This window comes from Xenopus laevis, chromosome 3S, assembly GCF_017654675.1.
Source record: "Xenopus laevis strain J_2021 chromosome 3S, Xenopus_laevis_v10.1, whole genome shotgun sequence".
NCBI lineage: Eukaryota > Metazoa > Chordata > Amphibia > Anura > Pipidae > Xenopus > Xenopus laevis.
In genome coordinates, this window is record NC_054376.1 from 79,865,877 (window position 1) to 79,888,698 (window position 22,822).

General features: G+C 36.1%; 1 protein-coding gene across 3 annotated transcripts in view; it reads right to left on the minus strand.

The window, feature by feature from the left end:
- Window positions 1–4,605: 4,605 nt before the first annotated feature.
- cftr.S (cystic fibrosis transmembrane conductance regulator S homeolog) overlaps window positions 4,606–22,822 on the minus strand; it is a 67,760-nt gene continuing 49,543 nt past the window's right edge. For 2 of the 3 annotated variants that reach the window (XM_018254595.2, XM_041588537.1), the window contains 13 exons: window positions 22,194–22,322; window positions 21,683–21,720; window positions 20,675–20,934; window positions 19,343–19,422; window positions 18,149–18,299; window positions 16,960–17,187; window positions 16,469–16,569; window positions 13,760–13,996; window positions 12,838–12,993; window positions 8,796–8,885; window positions 6,775–6,947; window positions 6,561–6,666; window positions 4,606–6,178 (listed from right to left, as the gene is read on the minus strand). In XM_018254595.2, coding sequence (XP_018110084.1) covers window positions 5,972–6,178; window positions 6,561–6,666; window positions 6,775–6,947; window positions 8,796–8,885; window positions 12,838–12,993; window positions 13,760–13,996; window positions 16,469–16,569; window positions 16,960–17,187; window positions 18,149–18,299; window positions 19,343–19,422; window positions 20,675–20,934; window positions 21,683–21,720; window positions 22,194–22,322 — 1,956 coding nt within the window. In that variant the 3' untranslated portion in view covers window positions 4,606–5,971. The remainder of the gene's footprint in view (window positions 6,179–6,560; window positions 6,667–6,774; window positions 6,948–8,795; window positions 8,886–12,837; window positions 12,994–13,759; window positions 13,997–16,468; window positions 16,570–16,959; window positions 17,188–18,148; window positions 18,300–19,342; window positions 19,423–20,674; window positions 20,935–21,682; window positions 21,721–22,193; window positions 22,323–22,822) is intronic. The other variant, XM_041588536.1, reaches the window with a different exon arrangement.

A 22,822-nucleotide genomic window follows, 5' to 3' on the forward strand; every position in this document is an offset into this window, starting at 1 on the left:
CTGTACGTAAAATTTTGATTGTGTAAGATATAACCTTCATGCTCTGTTAATGAATAGTCCAGCTGCACATAATACGTTTATTGAGTAACTTGCTTGGCATTTACATCTATATCCTAAGTATTTATTTTGATTTAAAAAGGCATGACAGTCTCGCATTACGTGATAATCTAAGACTGCCATATGGAAACTACCTTTCGTCTCACATTGTATCACTCTAGGTTTGGTTGATTAGGACATTTGAAACAAACTATATTTAATATACCTGTTGAGCTATGTGCTTTAAAGCTGGTTATAGCCAAGAGCAGGATGGGCAAAGTGGCACCAAATCAGTGGCTCATGCTGAATCCACAGAAATGACGCACAGCTGCAAAACAATGTTTTATATTGTAGATATATATAGTGATTTACTTTTATTTTTCCCTTCATCACTGTTAGTATGGTTTTGCCTTGCCTTTTTCTAGGCTAATATTCCAGGTTCTTTAACTAGTTTGTTCTTTTAAAGGTCACATGCATGCATATCATATACTATGAACATCAGCTCTGTGCACAAGTGCCTATGTGCCCTGCCTTCCCTTAGCCTGGGGGTTCCAAGACTTTATTCATTCCTAGGGCCTCATTTACTAGGGAAGACACTATTTTTATTTCTGGAAAGACTAACTCTATTGGTAAGCCTGCCATGGAAATTTCAGTTCTGAAAGAAAAGTATCATTCCCTAGAAAACTGGGTCTTCATGTTGACATTAATATGATGATGGGTGGTATTGCCATGGACGATTCAATTGCCTATTAATAAAGGCTATTGGGATCTCAAGATCAACAAGTATGTGCATATTTATAAAAGTGAGTTTATAGATAGGGCTGTATATATATATAAAATTAAATTCAAGTTTTGGAGGCATAAAGACACAGGTTTACTCCAACAGAGCCTCCTCCAAGCTAGCAGTCCATATGGGGCTTCTTGTGTATCACAGAATGTTTTCCTGCTTGTGTGGCTCGCCAACAGTTTTTATATTTGAGTGTGGCTCACAGGTTGAAAAAAAAAAGGTTGGGGAGCCCTGGATTATGTCCATGTCTGTCTAGTAACTGCAAAAACACTTACTGGCAGCAACAAGTATATGTATGATAGCACAGTATGTTTTATAACATATCTATAAAGTATGTGTATGATAGTACAGTGTGTTCCCGTGTTATCACAAGTACTAAAACCATTGTATTGCACTGAATGAAGCTCTGTATATTGCCTCTGCTGCTACAAATAAGCATAATAAAATAGATGGCCAATAGAATGGGCCAGAAGAGTTTTCGGCTCTCCCAGGCATGGTGTGTCAGCTTCAATATGGTTTTAAAATGTTTTTTCCTATAGATTTGGTTAACTGCATTCTTATTGGTTAACATTTCAATCCTATTCTCTGATATAAAACAGATTTGCGGATTGGTCCACATTGGTCGCCGGTGGCTGAAGAGAGAGGATCGTCTTCGGAATCCCACCCACCCACCCTGTTGTTAATTAAAGCTCACAAATACAGTATATATATATATATATATATATATATATATATATATATAATATATATATATATATATATATATATATTAAAAAAATATATATACATATTGTCGCAGCTTTAAATGTATAAAGATTTCAGATTAATTGGAGGTATTCCCCTGGGTAGGTTTTAAATAGGAGGGGCTTTATGCTGAAAATTTTGCGATTTAAATTGTCACACAATTTTGTTCAGACACACACAGACAATTCATGGTTGGGAGTTAGGTTCAATTTTAATTATTAAATTATGGGAAAAATTGAGTTTTAAAAAAATAACCCCCTATATATAGGGCTTCATATGTATGTTGCTGCTCTGCATACTTCTACTTTTAAATCAATTGTCAAGATATAACCTCAAAAATATTAGCTTAAGAGCCAAAAAGGAATTTTATAATTTACTACCAGTGTGAAGTACTGCTAAAATATAGTATATTAATTAATATGCCAAGCTATACTTTGAATGTCAGGGGCAAAGAGGCACTTTACTCTAGAAGCTTAATAACTCAGAAAAAGGTTATTTGAGGAAACATTTCTGAATGCTTTTTTCCGTTTCCTATAGTAAAAATGCATACAATGTAATACCTGCATTTAGAAGCCTTGGTTTTGTTACCTTGGGTTGCAAAAAATAATTCTATCCATGCTGTCACATCCTATATTCCCAATTTTAAATATTAGTTAAATATTAACACAAATAGAATAAAAAATCAGTGATACAAAAAAGTAAGCATTGTAACAAAATTATTTAATGATTTAGTACATTGATTTAAAATTCCCAAAACACTTTCATGAAGTGTATATGGGAGGCAGTGTTCCGACTAAACGTTTCAGCATAATTGTATTTTCATGACATGACACAAGAATGTATACTGGCAGTAGCACTAAGAACAAAATCACATGAGTGTTCTTTTATTCTTATGACACTGTTAACAAGTAAAAAAAGTATTTATAAAAAAAGGACACAAAACTAAATTCTATTCAAATAATTAAAAATATATTAGAAAAATCACGACTATTTTTATATATATATATATGCAAAATTCTGGCTTATTCAAATACTTTGTTCCAAATAGTGCATTATTGAATCACTTAAATACAACATCACATGAATAAACTTACAAAATTAAATAAATATGTTACTCTAGAGAAAATACCCACAAATCTATCAAACAGATGAATATTGGCAGATTTGTGTTTTATGTATAAGTCCCAACTATACATACATTCACCATATAGTGTGTGGTTGCGGTCACGGCTAAATCTAGATTTTTAAATCTAGAATTTTACTTCTGTAAAACAACTCAAAGCTTTGTGCTGGTCATGGCTCAGTTGCAGATATATAGCCACGGCAATGTGTACCGATCAGTCCAAATAAAGAGGATTTGGTAATTCCTTGCAATAGTAAATGCATTGTCATTGTACAGGCCAAGTAATCTAGCAAATTAGGTAGCTACAATAGTCAGGTAGTCTTTTGCCAGTATCCCTACCACCAAGGTATATTTACTTTACAAAAAAAGCTTTCAGTATTCTTCCTGGTCACGGAAGCAGCCATATTGTTTGTACCAACCCTTTTCGCTCCAGTTGGTACAACTGGTACTTTACCAATGTGTTCTTGCTACTCATTCTAATTGTATATATTCTATTAATAGTATCTGGCCAGTCACTGACTGCCCACCACCGTTTTGCTAATATGGCAATTTAAAATAAACTAATCTGAAAAGTATGGGTTACTGAAGCTTTAATACTTTTATTCCAAACTACAGTATTTGCCTGTTTACATCAATGGAATTCTGGTTGGTGTCCTAGAACAATGCAGTTTAAAGGAGAAAGAAGGGTCTTTTAACTTGGGGGTGCCAAATGTTAGGCACCCCAAGTGATTGCATGTACTTACCTGAAACCCCAGGCCAGTGCTCCTATTAGGAGAAAACTGCTTCGGTCTGGGGATTCTTCCAGCAAGCACCAAGGAGCAATCGTCTTCTGACTTCTTCTATCTTCAAATTTTCCAGGGCAGACATGTGCAGTAGAACGAAATAGCCAACTTTTTCATTAAAGTTCAGATTTTCGCACTACTGCGCATGCACACCCAAGAGAAAAAAGAAGAAGCCAGAAGAAAATTGATCAATCCGTGGTACTCACTGGAAGAATCCTGGGCTAATGCAGTTTTCTCCTTATAGGTGCCTCAGCCCTAACTTTTGGCACCCCCAAGTTAAAAGACCTTTCCTTCTCCTTTAACCCCCATATGTAATAAAAGGCACTAAGTCTGCCACCGAGCAGTAACCCGTAGCAACCGATACGATATGTGCTTATAAAGACGTGCTACCTGCTGATTGGTTGCTATGGGTTACTGCTCCTGGGCAAACTTGTTGCCTTTTATGACAGCAGAATGACTGAAGTCTTTTAATATGGAGACTATGCATTATTTCTGCACATAAAAGTTAACAACCCTTCATTTTATTTTTTTATTTTACAATCCTTCTTTAAAGTTAAAAATAAATAGAATATAATAATAGCTTCATTGTATTATAAAAGTGCAATTGTGTTACAGCCATAATTGGTTTGCTGCTGGTGATGCTATTTTGCCCAAACACTTTAATAGCAAATACTGAATGCACATTAACAGAATTAGAAAGAAAAATGTTGCAGCTTTCTATATGTCGTCGTGGGTCGCTAGTGAGAGATACAATAAGTAGATTTCTGTAAAGGCACACCTGGGTGTTATAATAACGCTAAAATGCAGAAAATCCCAAGGACCATAAATTACATATAATGTAAGCTATCATGAGTTTAGTAGAGTCAGGTCTCTATTTTAGCCCTATAGAGCAGGGATCCCCAACCTTTTGAATCCGTGAGCAACATTCAGAAGTAAAAGGAGTTGGGGAGCAACACTAGCATGAAAAATGTTCTTGGGGTGCCAAATAAGTGCTGGGATTGGCTATTTGGTAGCCCCTATGTGGATTGTCACCCTACATTGAGGCTCTGTTTGACAGTACACCTGGTTTTTATACAACCAAAACTTGCCTCCAAGCCTGGAATTCAAAAATAAGCACCTGCTTTGAGGCCACTGGGAGCCACATCCAAGGGGTTGGAGAGCAACATGTTGCTCACGAGCTACTGGTTGGGGATCACTGCTATAGAGTAACACATCAAACCTAAACCTTCGGAAAAGGAGAATGGTGATTTTTAAACTAAATCTGTCAAGGTGCTTTACCTTTTAAATTAATAATATGTGACCACTGTGATTTAGTTATGATAGTTAATTGTGTAGAAACCCTAAGGCAAATACTTTATTATGTTATCTTATACCCCTAAAAGTAAATTGTGGCATGGGTATTTCTACCATCATTACAAACCATAACAACCTAACTCCTATTACCGCTTGAATACATTTGGGGGGAGGAGCCAAACTAGTAAATAATTACAGCAATATTTATTCCCCAGGGAAAGAAAACATTAAGCATGATGAATAAAAATATTAAGATTTCAATTTATAACTAATCTCATTCTCCCTCTGAAATAAAATCCTGTACCTTGCAGTCTTCTGCCACTGGGCTGCATTGTTATAGTTTATGAAGGTTTATAATCACATCTTTTATAACAAACATAATACTAGGGGGCTGATTTATCAAAGGTCAGATTTTAGCGGTTTTCTCCTGACTAAACTCACAAACTCTAAAATTACAAACGTTGTGAGATTTATTTAAAAAATCGGAATAAAAAAAGTACGAACAGAAAATTTTGTTGAATACTGCTCTAAAAAATCTGAAAATGTGAGTTTTTCAGACAATTCTTAGCGAAAACAATACGAAAACCTCTAAATGCCTAAATTGATTTTGTGCAGTCCAAAAAGACCAGCGCAGCTCCCATTGATTTCTATAGCACCTAGGCAACTTTTACCTGGAGAAGTTTTGCATTAGTGAGTTTCGAGGTTTTTAAAATGAATACACTTTGCATTTTTCAAACATTTTTTAAAAAAAATAGATAACCACAAATTTATTGAGATTTGTGGAAAAATTTGATTAGTAATTTTGATTTGAAATTTGTTAGTAAATGACCCCCTAGGTGTTGCTCATGTGCATACATACAAATGAACAAAGGATACCGAATCCACATAATGGCCTATACCTCTACAATATTATCTGTCAGGGGCAATAAAGGAGAAACTCTACATTTCTCTTTCTTTTTTTAGTTTCAAGTCTAGATTCTAAACAGTACTTCCAGTTTTCTGTTACAAACATAACTATTCCTAAACCTTTTGGAATTAGCAAGTAACAGATGAACCCTACAGAGAAAATTTTTCATTCAACTGCACTTCGGGCAAGGTCAGATTAGAACTCAAAATACTGAATTACATAACCACACGGCTGTATTAGGCAACTGCAAATGGTTACGCGGAGAACATGAAATGTCTTTTAAGCTGTATTTTCAGCGATTAGAGTCTTGTTTCCTGAACCTCCTCTTCTGTTTCTTCTTGTAAGGCAGAAATTTTGGGTCTGGATTTTCGTTTACTTGAATTTCTGCGATGTAGTGGGAATAGTTTCATGCGATCAGATTGACTTATGGCTTGTTTGAAGAAACTCTTCTCATTCATAAGCTTTTGAATAGAATCATACTGTTGAACTGTATTGTCTTCGATCACCTGAACAAAGAATACAGTTACCAACTTCAAACTGATCTTGTCAGTATAAATATCTCATTGACATATATTAAAATACTGCGTTCAAAGAACAAACATCTCCTGAGCAACAGCTATGAAAAGCCAGCAAATTTACTGAACATGAAAATTCAATAGAGGCAGTGATAGGTTGCTGGCATTTAATTTAATGGCAGGCCACACAAGTGGCTTCAGGCATTTCTGCCTAGGAGAAAATACAACAGTAATGGTAGATTTAGAAGTTTATAATGTTGCACAGCGGGGCATATGATAGCTTAAGAAACAATACAGCATAATAGATTTCTCTGAGGACTCTCTTCTAGCTGTAAAATGACTTCATGCAAGTAATTCCACATATAGTGCTTACCAAAAAGTGCTGGCATTCCAACATTGCCTCTAGCCTGTGTTCTGACAAAATTACTGTGCAATTTGCAAATGCATGTTTCAGCGTTTTCCTAAGTATTTGGAAGGTTCTAAAAGGCAAAACGACTAGATTTAGAGCACAGTTTATTTGACACACAAGAGTTTACTGTTTCTTTTATTTTGTAAAATATGCAAAAGTGTTTTTACACATGACTTACATTGGATCCAAATGTGCACTAGGCTCATCGAGTAGCAAGATTTTGGCTTTGCTAAGAACAGACCTGGCCAAACAAACAAGTTGCTTGTGGCCATGGCTAAGGACACAGCCCCCATCCAGAAGCACAAAATCCAACTGTCCAGGAAACTGATCAATTATTGACTTTAAACCAACCTGAAAAAAATAGCACTGTATTATTAGTTATCATTATAATGTTAACAAGTCTGTGGGTTATAGAACAACATTTTCAACCAAATATGGAAAAAACATTCTACACAGATTGCTAAATTTGTGGTTTTATGATATCACACCCTGGTCATCACAATAAGCAAAGGGTTAGGGAATAATCAATAGGATATGTTACAAAAAAGGGGCAAAACTAGAAAAAACATAGAACAGCTGATCAATTGTACACATTTCTTAGCATAAAGGACAAATGCTTTTCCCTATAAGAGTTCAAAAGACTTTCAGGAAGAGGTTCATTGATATGAAATGACCTCAAAAATATTGGTTAACCTCTGTATTAATATACAACTGCATCTTATCTAGTCAATTTCAGGGTTATCATAGAGGAAAAGATGATGGGAAGCATCAGTAGGCATATGATGGCATACAAACAATTTCTCTTCTTGCAGTTTACCTCAACAATGAAAAAGCAGGACTGGTTTAGTGAAACATCTACACCAAAAGAAGCAAATTTCAATTAAAAAAAATATTTTGATTGTTAAATTTACCAGGGATGTATTTTGGAAAAAATATAATTTGCAGGTTCTTAACCCAGAGATGTTACATGGGTGTACATAAAGAAGGAAGAAGGAGCTTAAGTAGATTAGAAATTGTAAAGCAGCAATCAAAAACACTAAACTAGTAAACAAGGGACTAATTGCTTCTTGTGAAAAGTGTAATCCCAAAAATCTTCCATATCCAGATATTCTGGAACTCTGAAAAAGCAAATATGCTTAACTGGTTCTTTATCTCAATGTATACAATATAGGAGTTTGTGTTACAGCCACAATATAAAGGTACACGTGGTTCAGCTCAAACAAGTTGTCAGTGGTTGACACTGGATATGGAACTTACATTTGCTTTAGACTTAATTCTACTAGACACTACATTTTAAAGCAAAATGTGACCAAGGCCCAGTATGTGATGGACTATACTTTTGAATAGGGAGTTACAGTCAGTGTTAGCCAGAACCTATAGATTGGAGGAGAACTGATGTTATTCCAGTATTTCAAACGGGATTGCATTTTAATGAATGTATGCCTTTTATGAAACTATATAATGATTCTGAACAGCCTTAGGGAGAGAGTTCCACCACTTCACAGTCCACACTGTGAAAAATACTTGCATCTAACTCGAACCTCAATATATATTCTCAATATAGTTGAGAATTTGTTTTTTAAACCTCCCATAGTCACCATTTAAGAAAGAAATGTTGCATGAAAACTTGGCAAGTAAAGCTAATGAGTTTCTATAGAAATCAATTTTAGTTGAAAAACAGGTGTTTTCTCACAACTTTCACAATTTTCCTGTTGTTTCATATTAAAGGACAAGAAAAGTTAGATTCACTGGGGTTATCCTGCCCCCCCCCCCATGAATAACAACATTTAATCTCTGGGCTAGTTCTTCTTTTAGGGCAAAAAACAAACACATCACCAAGCTGCCATTTTACTTTCTCTTTGTATGTGTCTCAAGTGATGAATTACACTTGCAAATGCAAAGAAGAGTAAGACTGGAGAATGTTACTGTACTGCACATGTGGTAGCCTAAGCCTAAACTTAGGGTACATGGGAATAGGGTAAGATGTCAGGGCAGTGCTGCATTTGTCCTTTCCCTGAGCTGATGTCACATTCTTGCTGGTTAATATCTGTATAAATGACGCACAGTCAATGTCTCTCATTGTTATGTGTTTATCTTTCCTAGGTATTTTAACAATACTCTTCCTTGTCACTGCTGGAAATTATAAAAATCGTACTTAAACACTCATCACACACATACAGAAGGTCGATGAGTTGTTACCTCTTCTGTGACTTTCAAGAGTTCGTCATCGCTCCATTTTCCATAGGGATCAAGATTTTTCCGAATACTTCCAGAAAATATAAATACTTTCTAGAGGTAGAAGAAAATAGCACAGGATTTTTTTTAGCCCATCCAGAAAAAAAACATTGTATAGTGATAATTATTTTAGAAAATATGTGTTAATTCAAATACTTTCTTACAAAACAGCAGCTTGAAATGTTTACTAAACAAACATAACTACAGTCATTTCCTCATTCATTTGAAAGAAGGTCATTGTTAAGTAGACTGGTCATTGTTTCATTCATTACCTGCCTTGCATCGTTTTTAGGTAAATATTTCTGATCTGGTTATAGTGTGAACGCAACACTCAACAGTTAATTACTTCCAACAACGAATGGTAAATATATTTTTTTAAAACTGATATATTTCAATATATCTTCTTAAAGTAAAGTTATGGGCAGAAAAATGCTATAGTTAAAGTACACTGCCCTCAATTATGAAGGTAAAAACAGACCAGGAGTCTGCAGTACTTTGTCTGCACTCACCTTTTGGGGTATATTTATCAAAGAGTGAAGTTAGAGATAACCACAGTCCTCTAGAGTGAAATTCCGCCACTCTCTATTCATTTCTATTGGATTTTGAAAGGTGTATGTATCAAAGGAGGAACTTTCTCTTTAACCCATTGATAAATACCCTAAAAATCCCATAGATATAAATGGAGAGTGGCAGAATTTCATGCTAGAGGACAGTGACGACCTCTAACTTCACTTTTTGATAAATATACCCCTTTATTGGTGTTTTAGTGGTAAAACACCAATAAAAGGTAAGTGCAGACAAAGTGCTGTCATTTGTCATTAGCCATTAGTCTGGTTATAAAAACCCCTACACTGCACTGACTCATAGTTTCTGGGTTTGATTGTAGTCTAATTTTTTGTCTTCCTGACCTTTGCCTGTTTTTGACCTTTTGCTGTATCGCTGCCTGGACCGACCCTTGCCTGTTTGACCACTCTTCTGGATCCTGACTTTGTATTGTGTTACCTATTGGTTTTGACCCCAGCTTGTTTATCCTGACTATGCTCCTGGCACCTGATTCTGGACTGCACTGTCTGACTGGTACTGTTCCAGCTGGTACTGTTCCAGCCTGTTCCACGATTTCACTCTTGGTTCCCTGTTCCTCCTGTATATATTACAGTTCCCTTGCCTGCCCAGAACTCTCTCCCTGGTCCTCTCACTTTAAGACCTAATGGCATCTAAGTAGCGGAGGGCTCCTCCCGAAGTCAAAGACGGCTGCCATAGACAGAAGCGTGAGCTGAGGCCGGGACCTTGGAGTTTATTCTGGGTTTGGGATACCATAAGTGACACCAAAGTGGCTATTAAAGTTTATTCTTAGGGAGAAGAGACATGTGTATCTTGCCACCTTAAAGCAGGAAATGTAACCCCTTTATACATATAGACGTGTGTGTATATATATATATATATATATATATATATATATAAATATATATATATATATATATATATATATATATATATATATAGTGATGTATATATATATATATATATATAGTGATGGACGAATTTATTCGCCAGGCGCGAAATCGCGGCGAATTTGCTAAATTCGCAAAATGCCCGCGAAAATTTGCGTCAAAAAATTTGCCGGCGTCAAAAAAATTTTTCGGAAAAACCGACACCGGCGTCAAAAACGGGCGCCGTTTCGTGAATTTTTCACTGTTTCGCGAAATTCGCAAATTTTTCGGCGAAGCGAAACGGCGCAAATTCGCCCATCACTATATATATATATATCTCAAGGTTGAAGTTTTACTTTAACTAATAAAGCTTTCCTGAGTTGTTTGGAACCTCCTGTTTGTTTGCTTCTAAGTGTTCATTACAAACTCCATTACTGTCACAGTTGTGTACATAAGATTTGGTGAAGCGATAGAGGGAGCAACTAGACACCACCTTATACCCTGATGACAGAAGGAAAATTAATTATTTAAACAATACACTGCTAGTGCCAAACTTTGCTAAGTATAACAGGAACCTGCGGAGTTTTAAATGCATGTTTCAAAGATAGAATGATATGATGAAAGATTTAAATAAACACAAAAAAATACAACAACAAAATACAACAACAAAAAAAATGCCCACCTCATTGTTTTATGTGGTTTAGCGAGTTCCAAAACCGCTTTTTTACTTAAAGAAAAGTTTACCTTTCTGTAAGGAAACGTTGGTGCATAGCATTTTGTGTTGTGTAATGTGCTGTTCTTTCTCTCTGCCAAATAACTATTGACATTACATTTTCTATTGTAAGACGATGCCAACTATTTCTTATAATTCAGCAAATATATAAACGGTACAGTAAACAAAATGTCACTCTTTTTAATTACTTTGTTTAAGTAAAAAATGAAAGATTGAAGTTTACCCGTGTCGTTGTATCACTGGGCTACAAGGATCTGCAGCAGTGCTTTTTGCATGAAATGTACTGCTAAAATGATCATATGCAAATATTGAGTGTAATGTATTAAATCGGGGGAACAGAAACATAACTAAGCGGAATCGATCTGCGCGGATAAACGTGCGTGGGGTGAACCACCGACGGGCCCCGAGGGGGTGCGGGTCCTGGTGCAATCGCACCCTCTGTTCCCCTGGTAGTTCCGCCACTGATGGGGAATATATTTGTTGAGACATTGTTTGGAGATGGGACACACAGTGGAAGGTCTAAAATTTAGAGTAATCCAACATATTTAAACAATGAAGAGAGGAGGTGACCTATTTTTGGCAGTTAAAAGACCTGAAGTCCAATGGTTACGCAAGGTTGAAATAGAGATCATCTACATCTGTTTTTGTGAATTTTGTGGGTTGATATTTGTACTGTGATTATATTTCTATTGTATAGTTCTCACATCTGGATACAATGTTTGAAGATATATACTGTACAAGTATGTAAAATATGATGAGCCATATTTGTTGTAGTGATTACATTATGGGGCAGATTTATTTAGCTCGAGTGAAGGAATAGAAGAAGAAATACTTTGAATTTCAAACGTTTTTTGGGCTACTTCGACCATCGAATTGGCTACTTCGACCTTCGACTACGACTTTGAATCGAATGATTTGAACTAAAAATCTTCCGACTATTCGACCATTCGATAGTCGAAGTACTGTCTCTTTAAAAAAAACTTCGACCCCCTACTTCGCCAAGTAAAACCTACCTAGGTGCAATGTTAGCCTATGGGGAAGGCCCCCATAGGCTTCCTAACAAATTTTTAGTCGAAGGAAAATCGTTCGATCGATGGATTAAAATCCTCGAACGAACGATTTTTCCTTCGAACGTTCGATCGAACAAATTGCGGTAAATCCTTCGACTTTGATATTCAAAGTCGAAGGATTTAACTTCGACAGTTGAATATCGAGGGTTAATTAACACGATGCGACACTGTAACAGAGACCAGCTTGAGAAAGGGCACGTGATCCCCCCAAACATGGCAAGGAATATGGATTCTGTACAGATATGTTTCTCGATGTGGTGCAATGAACTGTTGTGTTTTTTATTCTGTGATTTTACTCGTAATATAGAAATAAATGCTATGCTATATAGGATAAATGCTGATAATTAACAATCTATTTAAGCTAATGTATATTTATAATTACAAAAACCAATTTGATAAGAAACTAGATGCACCGTCACTCAAATGTCCTTAAACATCATAAGGGTCAATTACAATGCCCCACATAGTGTGTAAAGTGTAAAAAAGGTTGCAATTGCCCATTTTTTTCAGCTTTACCCACTGCGTGGGGCATTGGGCAAATAGACCTGCAGACTTTACCTTGAATCAATTGCAGCCTGCATTAAACTTTGCATGATTCATAAGGGGCAGGGGGGAGGAACACATGCATCCTTCCTTCCCTCCCTCACCCACCCTTCCATACCTTGAGCTTCATTCTGAGGTATGACGTAGTATTGGCAGGATGCAGATCTCAGGAAGGCGCAAGTGCCTTCCCGAATGAGCACTACGGGATCCCCATAAGTCAGTTTTCTTACCTGCGGTATCACTCCAAATGCCTTTCTCCATTTCTGAAGTGGGATTGTTTGCCAGGATACCCCATCAATCTGAATGTCTCCATGGGTTGATAATAATCTCAAAAAGGCAGACAACAGGGTGCTTTTACCTGAACCACTTCTTCCTAATAAGCCTACCTGGAATGTTAAACATAAAACAAGTATTAAGTATTAGGGGGCAATGTGCTTTAAAAAGTAAAAAGGGGTTGTTTTATTTTTTTTATTAACTTTTACTTTGTGCAGACAGTGATATTCTAAGACAATTTGCAATTTATCTTCATTTATTATGGCTTTTCAGTTATTTATCTTTTTGTTCATCAGCTCTCCAGCTACAGTCTTATTCACCATGGCAACCAGGCAGTGAGAGACAGGAATATGAACAGGAAAGAGTCTGCACAGAATGATAAGTAATAAAAAGTACCAATAACAATAATAGGCTTACAGAGCAATCGTTTTTGGTTGCTTTGGTCAGTGGCCCATATTTGAAAACTGGAAAGAGGCAGAAGAAATCTGAATCAACTACTTAATGACACCTTACTTAAACAGTTTAGTTATTAATGTTGACTAGCCAACTACAAAACCAGAGCAGAACTATCCAAACTGTGTTGCCAAACTGTATTTTGAGCTGGCCATTTGGGTTTTCGGTCTGAGCAGTTCCAGGTCACAGTGATTCCGGGAATTCAGTAGAACGTAGAGAAAATTACAGCCAGGAATAGAGGTGGGTGGGTGATATATATATATATATATTATATATATATATATATTAATATTTGCCCTTTAATTTTAATACATTAGCTATGATTATGTGAAGTATTACCTTTCAGTTTTCTAAATAATAACATCAAGCCTCAAATTTCATAATAAAATACATTTTTTTATCACGTCTATCAAATATAATTCTTACCCTTTGTCCAGGGCTTAATGTGAAGGAGATATTTTCCAACACAGTGTGGCCTCCATCTACATACTTTGCAGAAAGATTTTTCACTGTCATCTGACCTCCAGATGGCCAGACTTTCTTGATGTAATCATTTTCATATATCAGGACCTCTGAAAGTTGGTCCTCTTTGTTTTTATTTTCATTTATCAACTCTTCTACTGGCAGATCAATGAACTGGAAAATTCTGCTGACAGAACGCATCTAAAACACAACAAAGTTTCAATATATTGCATGGTAAGCCACATTACCACATTACCACTTGTTCCTCTCAAGCAACGATTCTTCCTTTAATTACTAACTCTACTTTAGTACATACCATCTTTAACGCTGTAATATACACAGTTACTGCATTCCTACACGGTGTTTGTGCTTAAAAATGTATTAGCCCATGTTTTCAACTAATAATCAGCTGACTCACAAGTGAACCTGCTAATGCAGATGATTACCATATGAGTGAATGGAGGGGATGATTTTGATTTTGAGTGTTTGTCACTCCCAGAAGACATAATGATGTGGATAGAGGGCTGATTTCATAAATGCCCAGTGCCATTTTCACAGACAATGTCAGAAAATCTGTTAGTGACCAATTTTTCCTTAGGCTCTTATCAGAATAGCATGAAATTCTGCTCTGCATATAATGCATCAAGATTTGAAACTGAAACCATTTTAAATGGAGCAGCTTCCAGATACTACAGATCCTATATTTACATTATAACATGTTTCGCGAAAAACTCAAAACAACCCCTTTGAAAGTAAGTGTAAATAACATATATGCAAAAATGTCTAAAATTCTTGCAGTGTAACTTAATTAGATCTAACATAAGCTTCTTTACAACACCAATTATTTTGGCATTCTCATTAATAAGCATATTGTTAATTAGTTTACCACAGAGTATGGAATGTCCTCTGATTATTATTAGCATACTCATTAAAGCTATCAGAAACTGTGTTGTTTTATTTTAGCCCTTGGTTACAATTGCTAATATGCCTACACTAATATAAAATTCATATGAATATGTATATAAATGACATAAAAGTGTGGATCACAATAATACATATTGATTGTTAGTAAAGGTCACTATTATCAAAAATGTAACCTTCTGACCCATCCACTCTATATTACCAGACACATCATGATGCACACATCATGGCATATACAACACTGAAAATAAGTCACATGGTAACAACCCAAGTAATCAACATGTACAAAGAACTCAAAGCAAATAAGTCCATAAATTAAGTGATTTGTAATAAAGTGATATGACATAGGGAATAAGTATTGAATTTAGAAAGCAATTCTGCCTCTATCCATGTAAATTAATATCAGCTGGTTTAGTCCTAATTGATGGCCTATAAAAGGTTTCTCAAGGTATCACACAATAAGCATCTCATGATGGGTAAAATCAAAGAGCTCTCTCAAGACCTTCACAAACTTACTGTTGCAAAACATACTGATGCATTGGTTACAGACGTATTGCTTATGAATGTTCTAGTGAGAGCCGTTGAGGCCATAATCTGGTAGTGGAAAGAACATTTCACCATAAACCATCCATGACAAGGTGCTTCTTGCAAGGTATCTGACCGAAGCATCAAAAGAATAATCAGAAGAGTTGCCAAAAAGCCAAGGATCACTCATGGAGAGTTCCAGAAAGACCTTGAATTAGCTGGTACAGTTGTTTTAAAGAAAACTATAATTAATGTACTCAACTGCCATGGCCTATGAATGCTCACCATTCAAGGCTACACTGCTGAAGAAAAAGCATGTTGAAACTGATTTAAAGTTTGTTGCACAACAAATGGACAAGCCAAAGAAATTCTGGGAGAATATAGTCTGGGCCAAAATTGAACTGTTTGAATGACATTGCACACACCATGTTTGGAGGAGAAATGGCACTGCACATGACCCCAAAAATACCATACCAACAGTGAAGTTTGGAGGTGGGAACATTATGGCGTGGGGCAGTTTTTCATATAATTAAGATGAATGTAGAAGTGCACCAGGACATTCTTAATAAGAATCTGCTGATGATGAAACGAGGGTTGACATTTCAGTAGGACAATGATCCCAAACACAGAGCAAAGGAAACGCGCAATTGGAAAGAAAATAAAGCCGCTAGAATGGCTCAGTCAATCAAATGACTAGAATCCAATTGAAAATCAATGGAAAGAGCTGAAGCTCAGAGTTCATAGAAGAGGTCTATGAACCTTTAAGATTTGAAGACAGTTTGTGTGAAAGAATGGTCAAAAATCACACCTGAGCAATGCATGCGACTAATTTCTCCATACAGGAGGCGTCTTGAAGCTGTCATTACCAACAGGCTTTTCTATTAAGTTATTAAATACATTTCAGGAAGGGTGTTCAATACTTATTCTCTGTGCCATTCCACTTTACTACACATAACTTTATTTATGGATTTATTTGATTAGAATTTTTTGGTTTTTGTTGATGACTTGGGCTGTTACCGACATCTGGTGTAAATTTCATGTCAATAGCCCCAATAGAAATATATTTACTGAGAAAAACATTGACGTGTTTAATACTTATTTTCCCTGATGTATTAATGATAAAGCTGGACACATAGAACATAAACAACTGCCATTATTTCATGCATGTCAGTGATGTTGATTCTATAAAGGATTAAATGGAACATATACATTTTACCAGAGACATACCAAGCTGTCCACATCAATGCTAGCGTTTACAGCCCACTGTAATGTATTCATGATATTCATTGCCAAAGTTAAGACAATTCCAACTTTTTCTTTCCCAGCACCTAAAAATAAACACATTATGTCAGGTACAGTATTTGCTGGCTTTAGAGTCAAAGGTTGACAAAGTTGACTGAAATACAGTGTAATTTTAAAATTATTCTTTTTGTTATGCAATAGATATATAAATATATGTGTAAAAGTGTTAATTTCATTTAAGGTTGTAAAAGCTCTGCTGTTGGAAGTCTGGCATTTATGGAATGTAGGATAATATAGATCAATGGAGGGCACACAATTTGGAGAAAAATATTATAGCTGTGTATGGTAAGAGGTGCAAAATACCTTATATAAGTGTGTACTTAAGCCCTTTTGTGCATACTGTATACTATAATTATATATACATACACATACTTACACAAATATATTGTGTTACGGCCCAGCATTTAATCAAATACCTGATGTTGCAATGGAGATGAATGAAACAGCGGTGAAGAATATCACAAAAATCATTTCTATTGTCATTTGGAACCAACGTAGGGTGGAGAGATAGAGAAACCAGTTTGCGGTATGTAGATTCAATGCTTTATGAAAAAGGGTTTCAAAATATGGCTGTCTCCCGAATGCTCTCAATGTCCATAAACCCTTTAAACTTGTTATGAGGTGAGCAAAAATTGGACTGCGGGCTAATATTTGAAAGGAAAAAAGTTATACTTTCATACTGTCACTGTGTCTGAAATTGTAATCTCTAAACACTCTATGCGTTAAAAGTCCCTAATAATATATTTTTTGGTATAAACCAATTATAATTTGGTAAAAATATGTGTACACAATCAACACAAATCCTTTTTTCATGTTTATTTAGATGCTCTTGAATACTATTAAAACACAGCAGTTTGCTTGAGGAATCACCCCTCAACCATTAACTTAGCTCAACATTCCTAGAGTTTCCAGCATCTTCAAAGTAAAGAATTCCCTACATTAGAGGTTTATTTAATTAGGATTTTTGCTTCCGCTGACAGTTCGCTGTGTTGATTTACATTTAAGTGAGTTAAGTTTGGTGGACTATGAAAGGGTTTCAGGCACCCAAAATACAGGGGAACCCAAATCCTACAATGACTATTGCTCTGAATAGGTTTATGATGATTTTCATTCATCCATGCCATGATATACAGTATCTAGTAGTGATTAATCTAAAACTGACAAAACTTCTGAAATGAGTAGAAAAACGTTAAATAACTCTATTCACAACTGTGTGAAGCTCCATGGAGTGCCTACCTGCAGCATTCAACTAGTGGCTGTCATGTAAGTGGCATGCATGCGGGTGGCCCATAGGCATGCACCCTTACTTGTATATCATTCATGATATGTAGGAGGGCCTATAGGTACAAGGAGTGTATGGAGCCCTTTGCTTAATACCTGCTCAAGGAAAGTATTTACAGTAGTACAGGGCTCCCTTGTACCACTGACATAATGCACAAAGTACAGTTTGCACTACATAAGAGCTTGTTATAAGTGCTTAGCATATGGCACTCTAAGGCCCACGATGTTGCCCATTGCAGTCTAGTAATTGCACTTTCTAAATCAGCTCTAATACAGAACATAGGTTGTTGAATTTTCACCCAATGTTTGCTGGATGTCCCTTACCTTCAGACTCTAATTGTTTGAGTTGCTGAGATGTGTGAAGAAAGTATGATCTCAAGAGAATAAAAGCAGCAATTACAGGCACTGTAGCCAGGAAAATGTAAGGTTCAAGTAATGAAACCACTGTTATTGCTCCAATCACAATAAGCACAAGCTGCAAGTTAAAAAAAAAAAGTATCACAGGAATTGGAAAATAATATTGTACAAACAAATATTACATAATACAGTGGTATACAAATGTGGAATAATGTGGAAAGAATGACTGAAGAAATGTAAATGGGAAAGAAAACACAAATGAGGGAAATTCACTGGAAACTTAATATGGCTGTTGTCAGTCTTGTAAACATGATAATTCTATACTGTATATCACTGATAAGGGCAGCTAAGGTTAAGTCCTTAGGGTAACCAGATTTTTGGGAGAAAGTGATGATTCTTTCTAGGCCCACAAAAACAAAATTACTGACTCTCCCTTTATAAGTATAAGGAGGCACCTAAGGCTAAGGCCACACTAGGCGATAGCGCCGCGATTTGACTCGCGGCGACTTTTCGCCGCGACTTTTAAGCCGCAATCGCTGGGGAAACTTTTGCGCTGACGTCTATGGGGAATCGCGTAAAATCGCCAGCGTAAAAACACACGCGGCGATCTTTTTTCTATTGTCGCTCGAAATCGCCTAGCGAGGCAATTTCGAGCGACAGTAGAGAAAAGATCGCCGCGTGTGTTTTTACGCTGGCGATTTTACGCGATTCCCCATAGACGCCAGCGCAAAAGTTTCCCCAGCGATTGCTTAAAACTCGCGACGAAAAGTCGCGGCGTAAAGTCGCCGCGAGTCAAATCGCGGCGCTATCGCCTAGTGTGGCCTTAGCCTTAAGGTGCATCCAAATAAAAGCATAAAATACATTCTATTTCCTAAATAATATGTGTGGTATTGCAATAAATGTGTGGATTAACTTTTCCAGGACAGTCTGAATAACAACATGGGGTATAATTCCATATATATTTCATAATTCCATATATTCCATTATATGGCAATAAAGACTGCCCTCAAATAATAAAAAATGCATTGGAAAGTACAAGGCACATGAAAACATCTGTTTAATAAAGAATCAAGTAACCAGTAAGGAGAATGGCGGATATAGGTGGTGGGGCCCAGTTTAAATTTTGCACTCAGTGCTTTAGCTACATTACTGTTGGCATACCTGCGTGAAGTCAAATATTGACAGAGGTAGAATGTCATCCAATATGGCTGTATCTTTTGAAAATCTGTTAAGTATCCGACCTGCATAGAAATCCAGATAACAACAAGATTTTATTAACATGGTTCATATTATGAACTCTTTTTATGGTAAAAGCCAATACTGTATCAACAATAGTAGTATAATTAAATGGCAACTTTCATTTTTTCCATAATTTCCCCCAGAAATGGAATGTATTTTTCATTGTTTAACTGTTATTTTAGTTAACCCAGCTTCATTCTGATAACACTTTCTGCCTTGCCTAAGCCTCCATATGACATGTATGTGCAATCTTATTGCACTCTTCCCATAGCAATCTATGATCGCTTTACAAGTAGTCTGAAGGGGGCATACCTAGGCATTCAGAAGTGAGTGGGCTCTAAGTCCCTGTTGCCCACAAAAAATTAAACTGAAACCCTAAGCATGACAGCACATTTGTACTATAATCTATGGCTGGGTAAGCATTTCCTTACATGAAGTAGAATTAAGAAAATATTAGTTTTTTGGCACTTTATGAAATGAACACAAATCTATACCAAGGCCATGGATATGTACAGCTTAAAAAATAATAAAAACAAACAAAATACGAAATGGTGATTAGTGGAAAAGGGTTTCTTGTAATGACCATGGGCTGAAATTGTCACTGTTCAATTACTGCTTGTTTTTCCATTTGCATTTGTCGACTAGAAATAAATCTTAAGTTACTATTGCCTAGGACTGTCTGGTTAATACATAACTTATATAATGTGTCCCATAGCCCTCCTGCTGTGCTTTAAACCCCTACTATAGCAATGGTAGGTCTGAAACACACAAGGACCTCTGTTTGAATCCCCAGCAAGTAGACCTAGAGCATTGACTTAAGCCACTGTGGCGTTGTAGCCAGTCAAAGAGGGCAGTAACATGAGTTAATGTGGCCATACCTGGGCCATCCAGGTACTTTAACTAACTGGCTCACAGGACAAGAGGACAGATAATTTTGAGGGGCCATATACTGCATCGCTGTCTTTTCAAAACTGTTAAATGAAAAAAAGATAAAGCAAAGCAATAACCACACAAGGAATATATTTAAGAAACAAAAAACAAGCAGTGTTTTCAGGATTAAAATATCAAACAACTGGAAGGTCTAAAATGTTTTGTTAAGAAAATAAGGAATTATGTATAGACAGCTTCCCTATACTAGTAATGATGATACAGTAGTAAAATTTGATTCTTTAGAAGAAAAAGAATCAAAATGAAACACATCAGCTCTTTAAATTACATTGCATTCGTCTCAGCTAGACATACAAACAAACTTACCAGCTCTCATTGTATTGAAGGTTGACATTGGGGCATGTAGAATAGCATGCAGCATTTTCCTGTGTAACACTTTGGAGACTGATATAAGACTGTGTACCAGAGGCAAACCTCTGAATATTCCCAGGGCCAGTAAGGAGTCAGCTACACCAACGTAAATGTAGAACACATAGTAAAAGCTAGTGTCTGTTACAATAAAAGAAAGGGTGTCTGATACTTCAGATACATTCTCATTACTTGTCATGTTGATAGCAGGAGCATTTCTGAAAAGAAAAAAATGTTTAATATAATGGAAAAAATATTAAAGACAAAGATCTAACATTCTAAAAAGCAAAAGGACTGGTGCTCTTAGGTGTTTCACTTTCAAACCAATTGGTGGTAATAGGGGGCAATTTCTGGCATTTTCATCAGTTTAAGAACAAAACTATCAGTGTCTGATGAGGTTAGTGTTCCTTTAAAAAAGTTTCAAACTAAAAAAACCAGTTGGTATGCATTTATAACACTTACAGAAATAAATGAACCCATATTAATAAAGGAAAAGGGAAAAAAAAGCATCTTTAAGAAGACTGATAAAAGCATTGGGCAGGTGGTCCCTTCCTTACACCTGTTGGTGCTTCAGAACTTGTGTGTCTAAATGACTCACATGTCAAAAGACAGAGCTAAAGGGGGGTGGCTATGTGCCTCACCAAGCTTGTCAATCATGAATACAGCACTTTTAAATGCAGGCAGCCAGGCAACAATGTATTCATTGATAATCATTCTCTGTCCTCCACAAGGGAGCACCATTTATAAAGTGCAGGGTAGAGACAAAAGTGCACAAAACATGGTGGATAACAGATGGCAGGAATCACCCCCCTGTAGTCAGTACAGTGTAACACACATTTGGATTTCAATTCCTGTTAAAATGCAGAACAGATTGATTTCAAACCCTGTACTAATCTGATTTTGTAGTTTTGTATTTAGGAAAATCTATTATAAAAAAATCTTGTTAATAAGAACAAACCTACTTACCTTTTAATAATCCAGAGCCAAGCTGATGAAGCAGCAACCTGTTAAACCAAGCAAGCAGCAAAATATACACTTTTAGATGCATAACTTAGAATTAAAACATGTTTTACCTGTCTACTGATGATCTTTAGATACAATCATTATATAGCACTTATGAGCAGATTTATTAATTTTTGAGCTGGAAAAATCTAGATGACATTTTAGTCATCTAGATTTTGCAGCAAAGTTATCTCCTTAGGTGGAGGTTTAAAGTCACTAATCTCTTCTTGTTTAACATGGGCATGGTTAGCGTAGGCATCTAACCAAGCATTTGGTTGCTCTGGCAGATGGATAAAAAGTGCCTCTATTTATTGTTACCAGTAAACTTTTTGGCTAAATCTCCAAAGAGATATGATAATCAAAGATCAAAAAATATCATTGAAAATATGAAATAAATTACCTACATAGTAAAGTAAGACTTGACAATTAGCAGCAACTGTATATTTCAAAATCAGAAATATGTTATGTAACATACCTCAACAAAAAATATTACTAAACAAAATACAAGAATAAAAATGAAATTCTTGTGAGCTGTAAGAAATCTTAGATATGTGTTCCATGTGGTGGTTGGTGATGGGCTGTCTGTATCATCCAGGAAACATTCCTGTAAAGTGAAAGACAAATGTTATAGCCAAGGCCAACTGCACATTTATGTGGATGAAAATACCTAGGGGTGCATCAAATACCAGTGCCTCTTCTATAATATAATATAATAAGATATGGTAGAGCAGAAGGGTGTAGTTTACAGCCATTACAGTTTAATACTAATGGTCTGTCCGGACTGCGAGATGCACCATGACAGTAATGAATGGAGGGCAGAAGAACTATGGATACCCTTCAATGTACTCTGAGATATGGGTTTTAATGCTAAAATACAGGGTTGGCACTCTCTTCCTTCTTTCTCACCTTCAGACTATAGACTAAAGTGGTCCTAGAGATTAGAGGAAGGTTTTAAAGACAGATGAATGAGAAAAGTTATACATTTAACTAAACACTAAACTTAGGAGCGTTATTTTTTTTTGTTAGCCACATGGAGATTGGCTGGTGGATGATGGTCTGAAACTTAACATTCGATCCAATGTTCAGTCAGGGGTATTTCTGCCA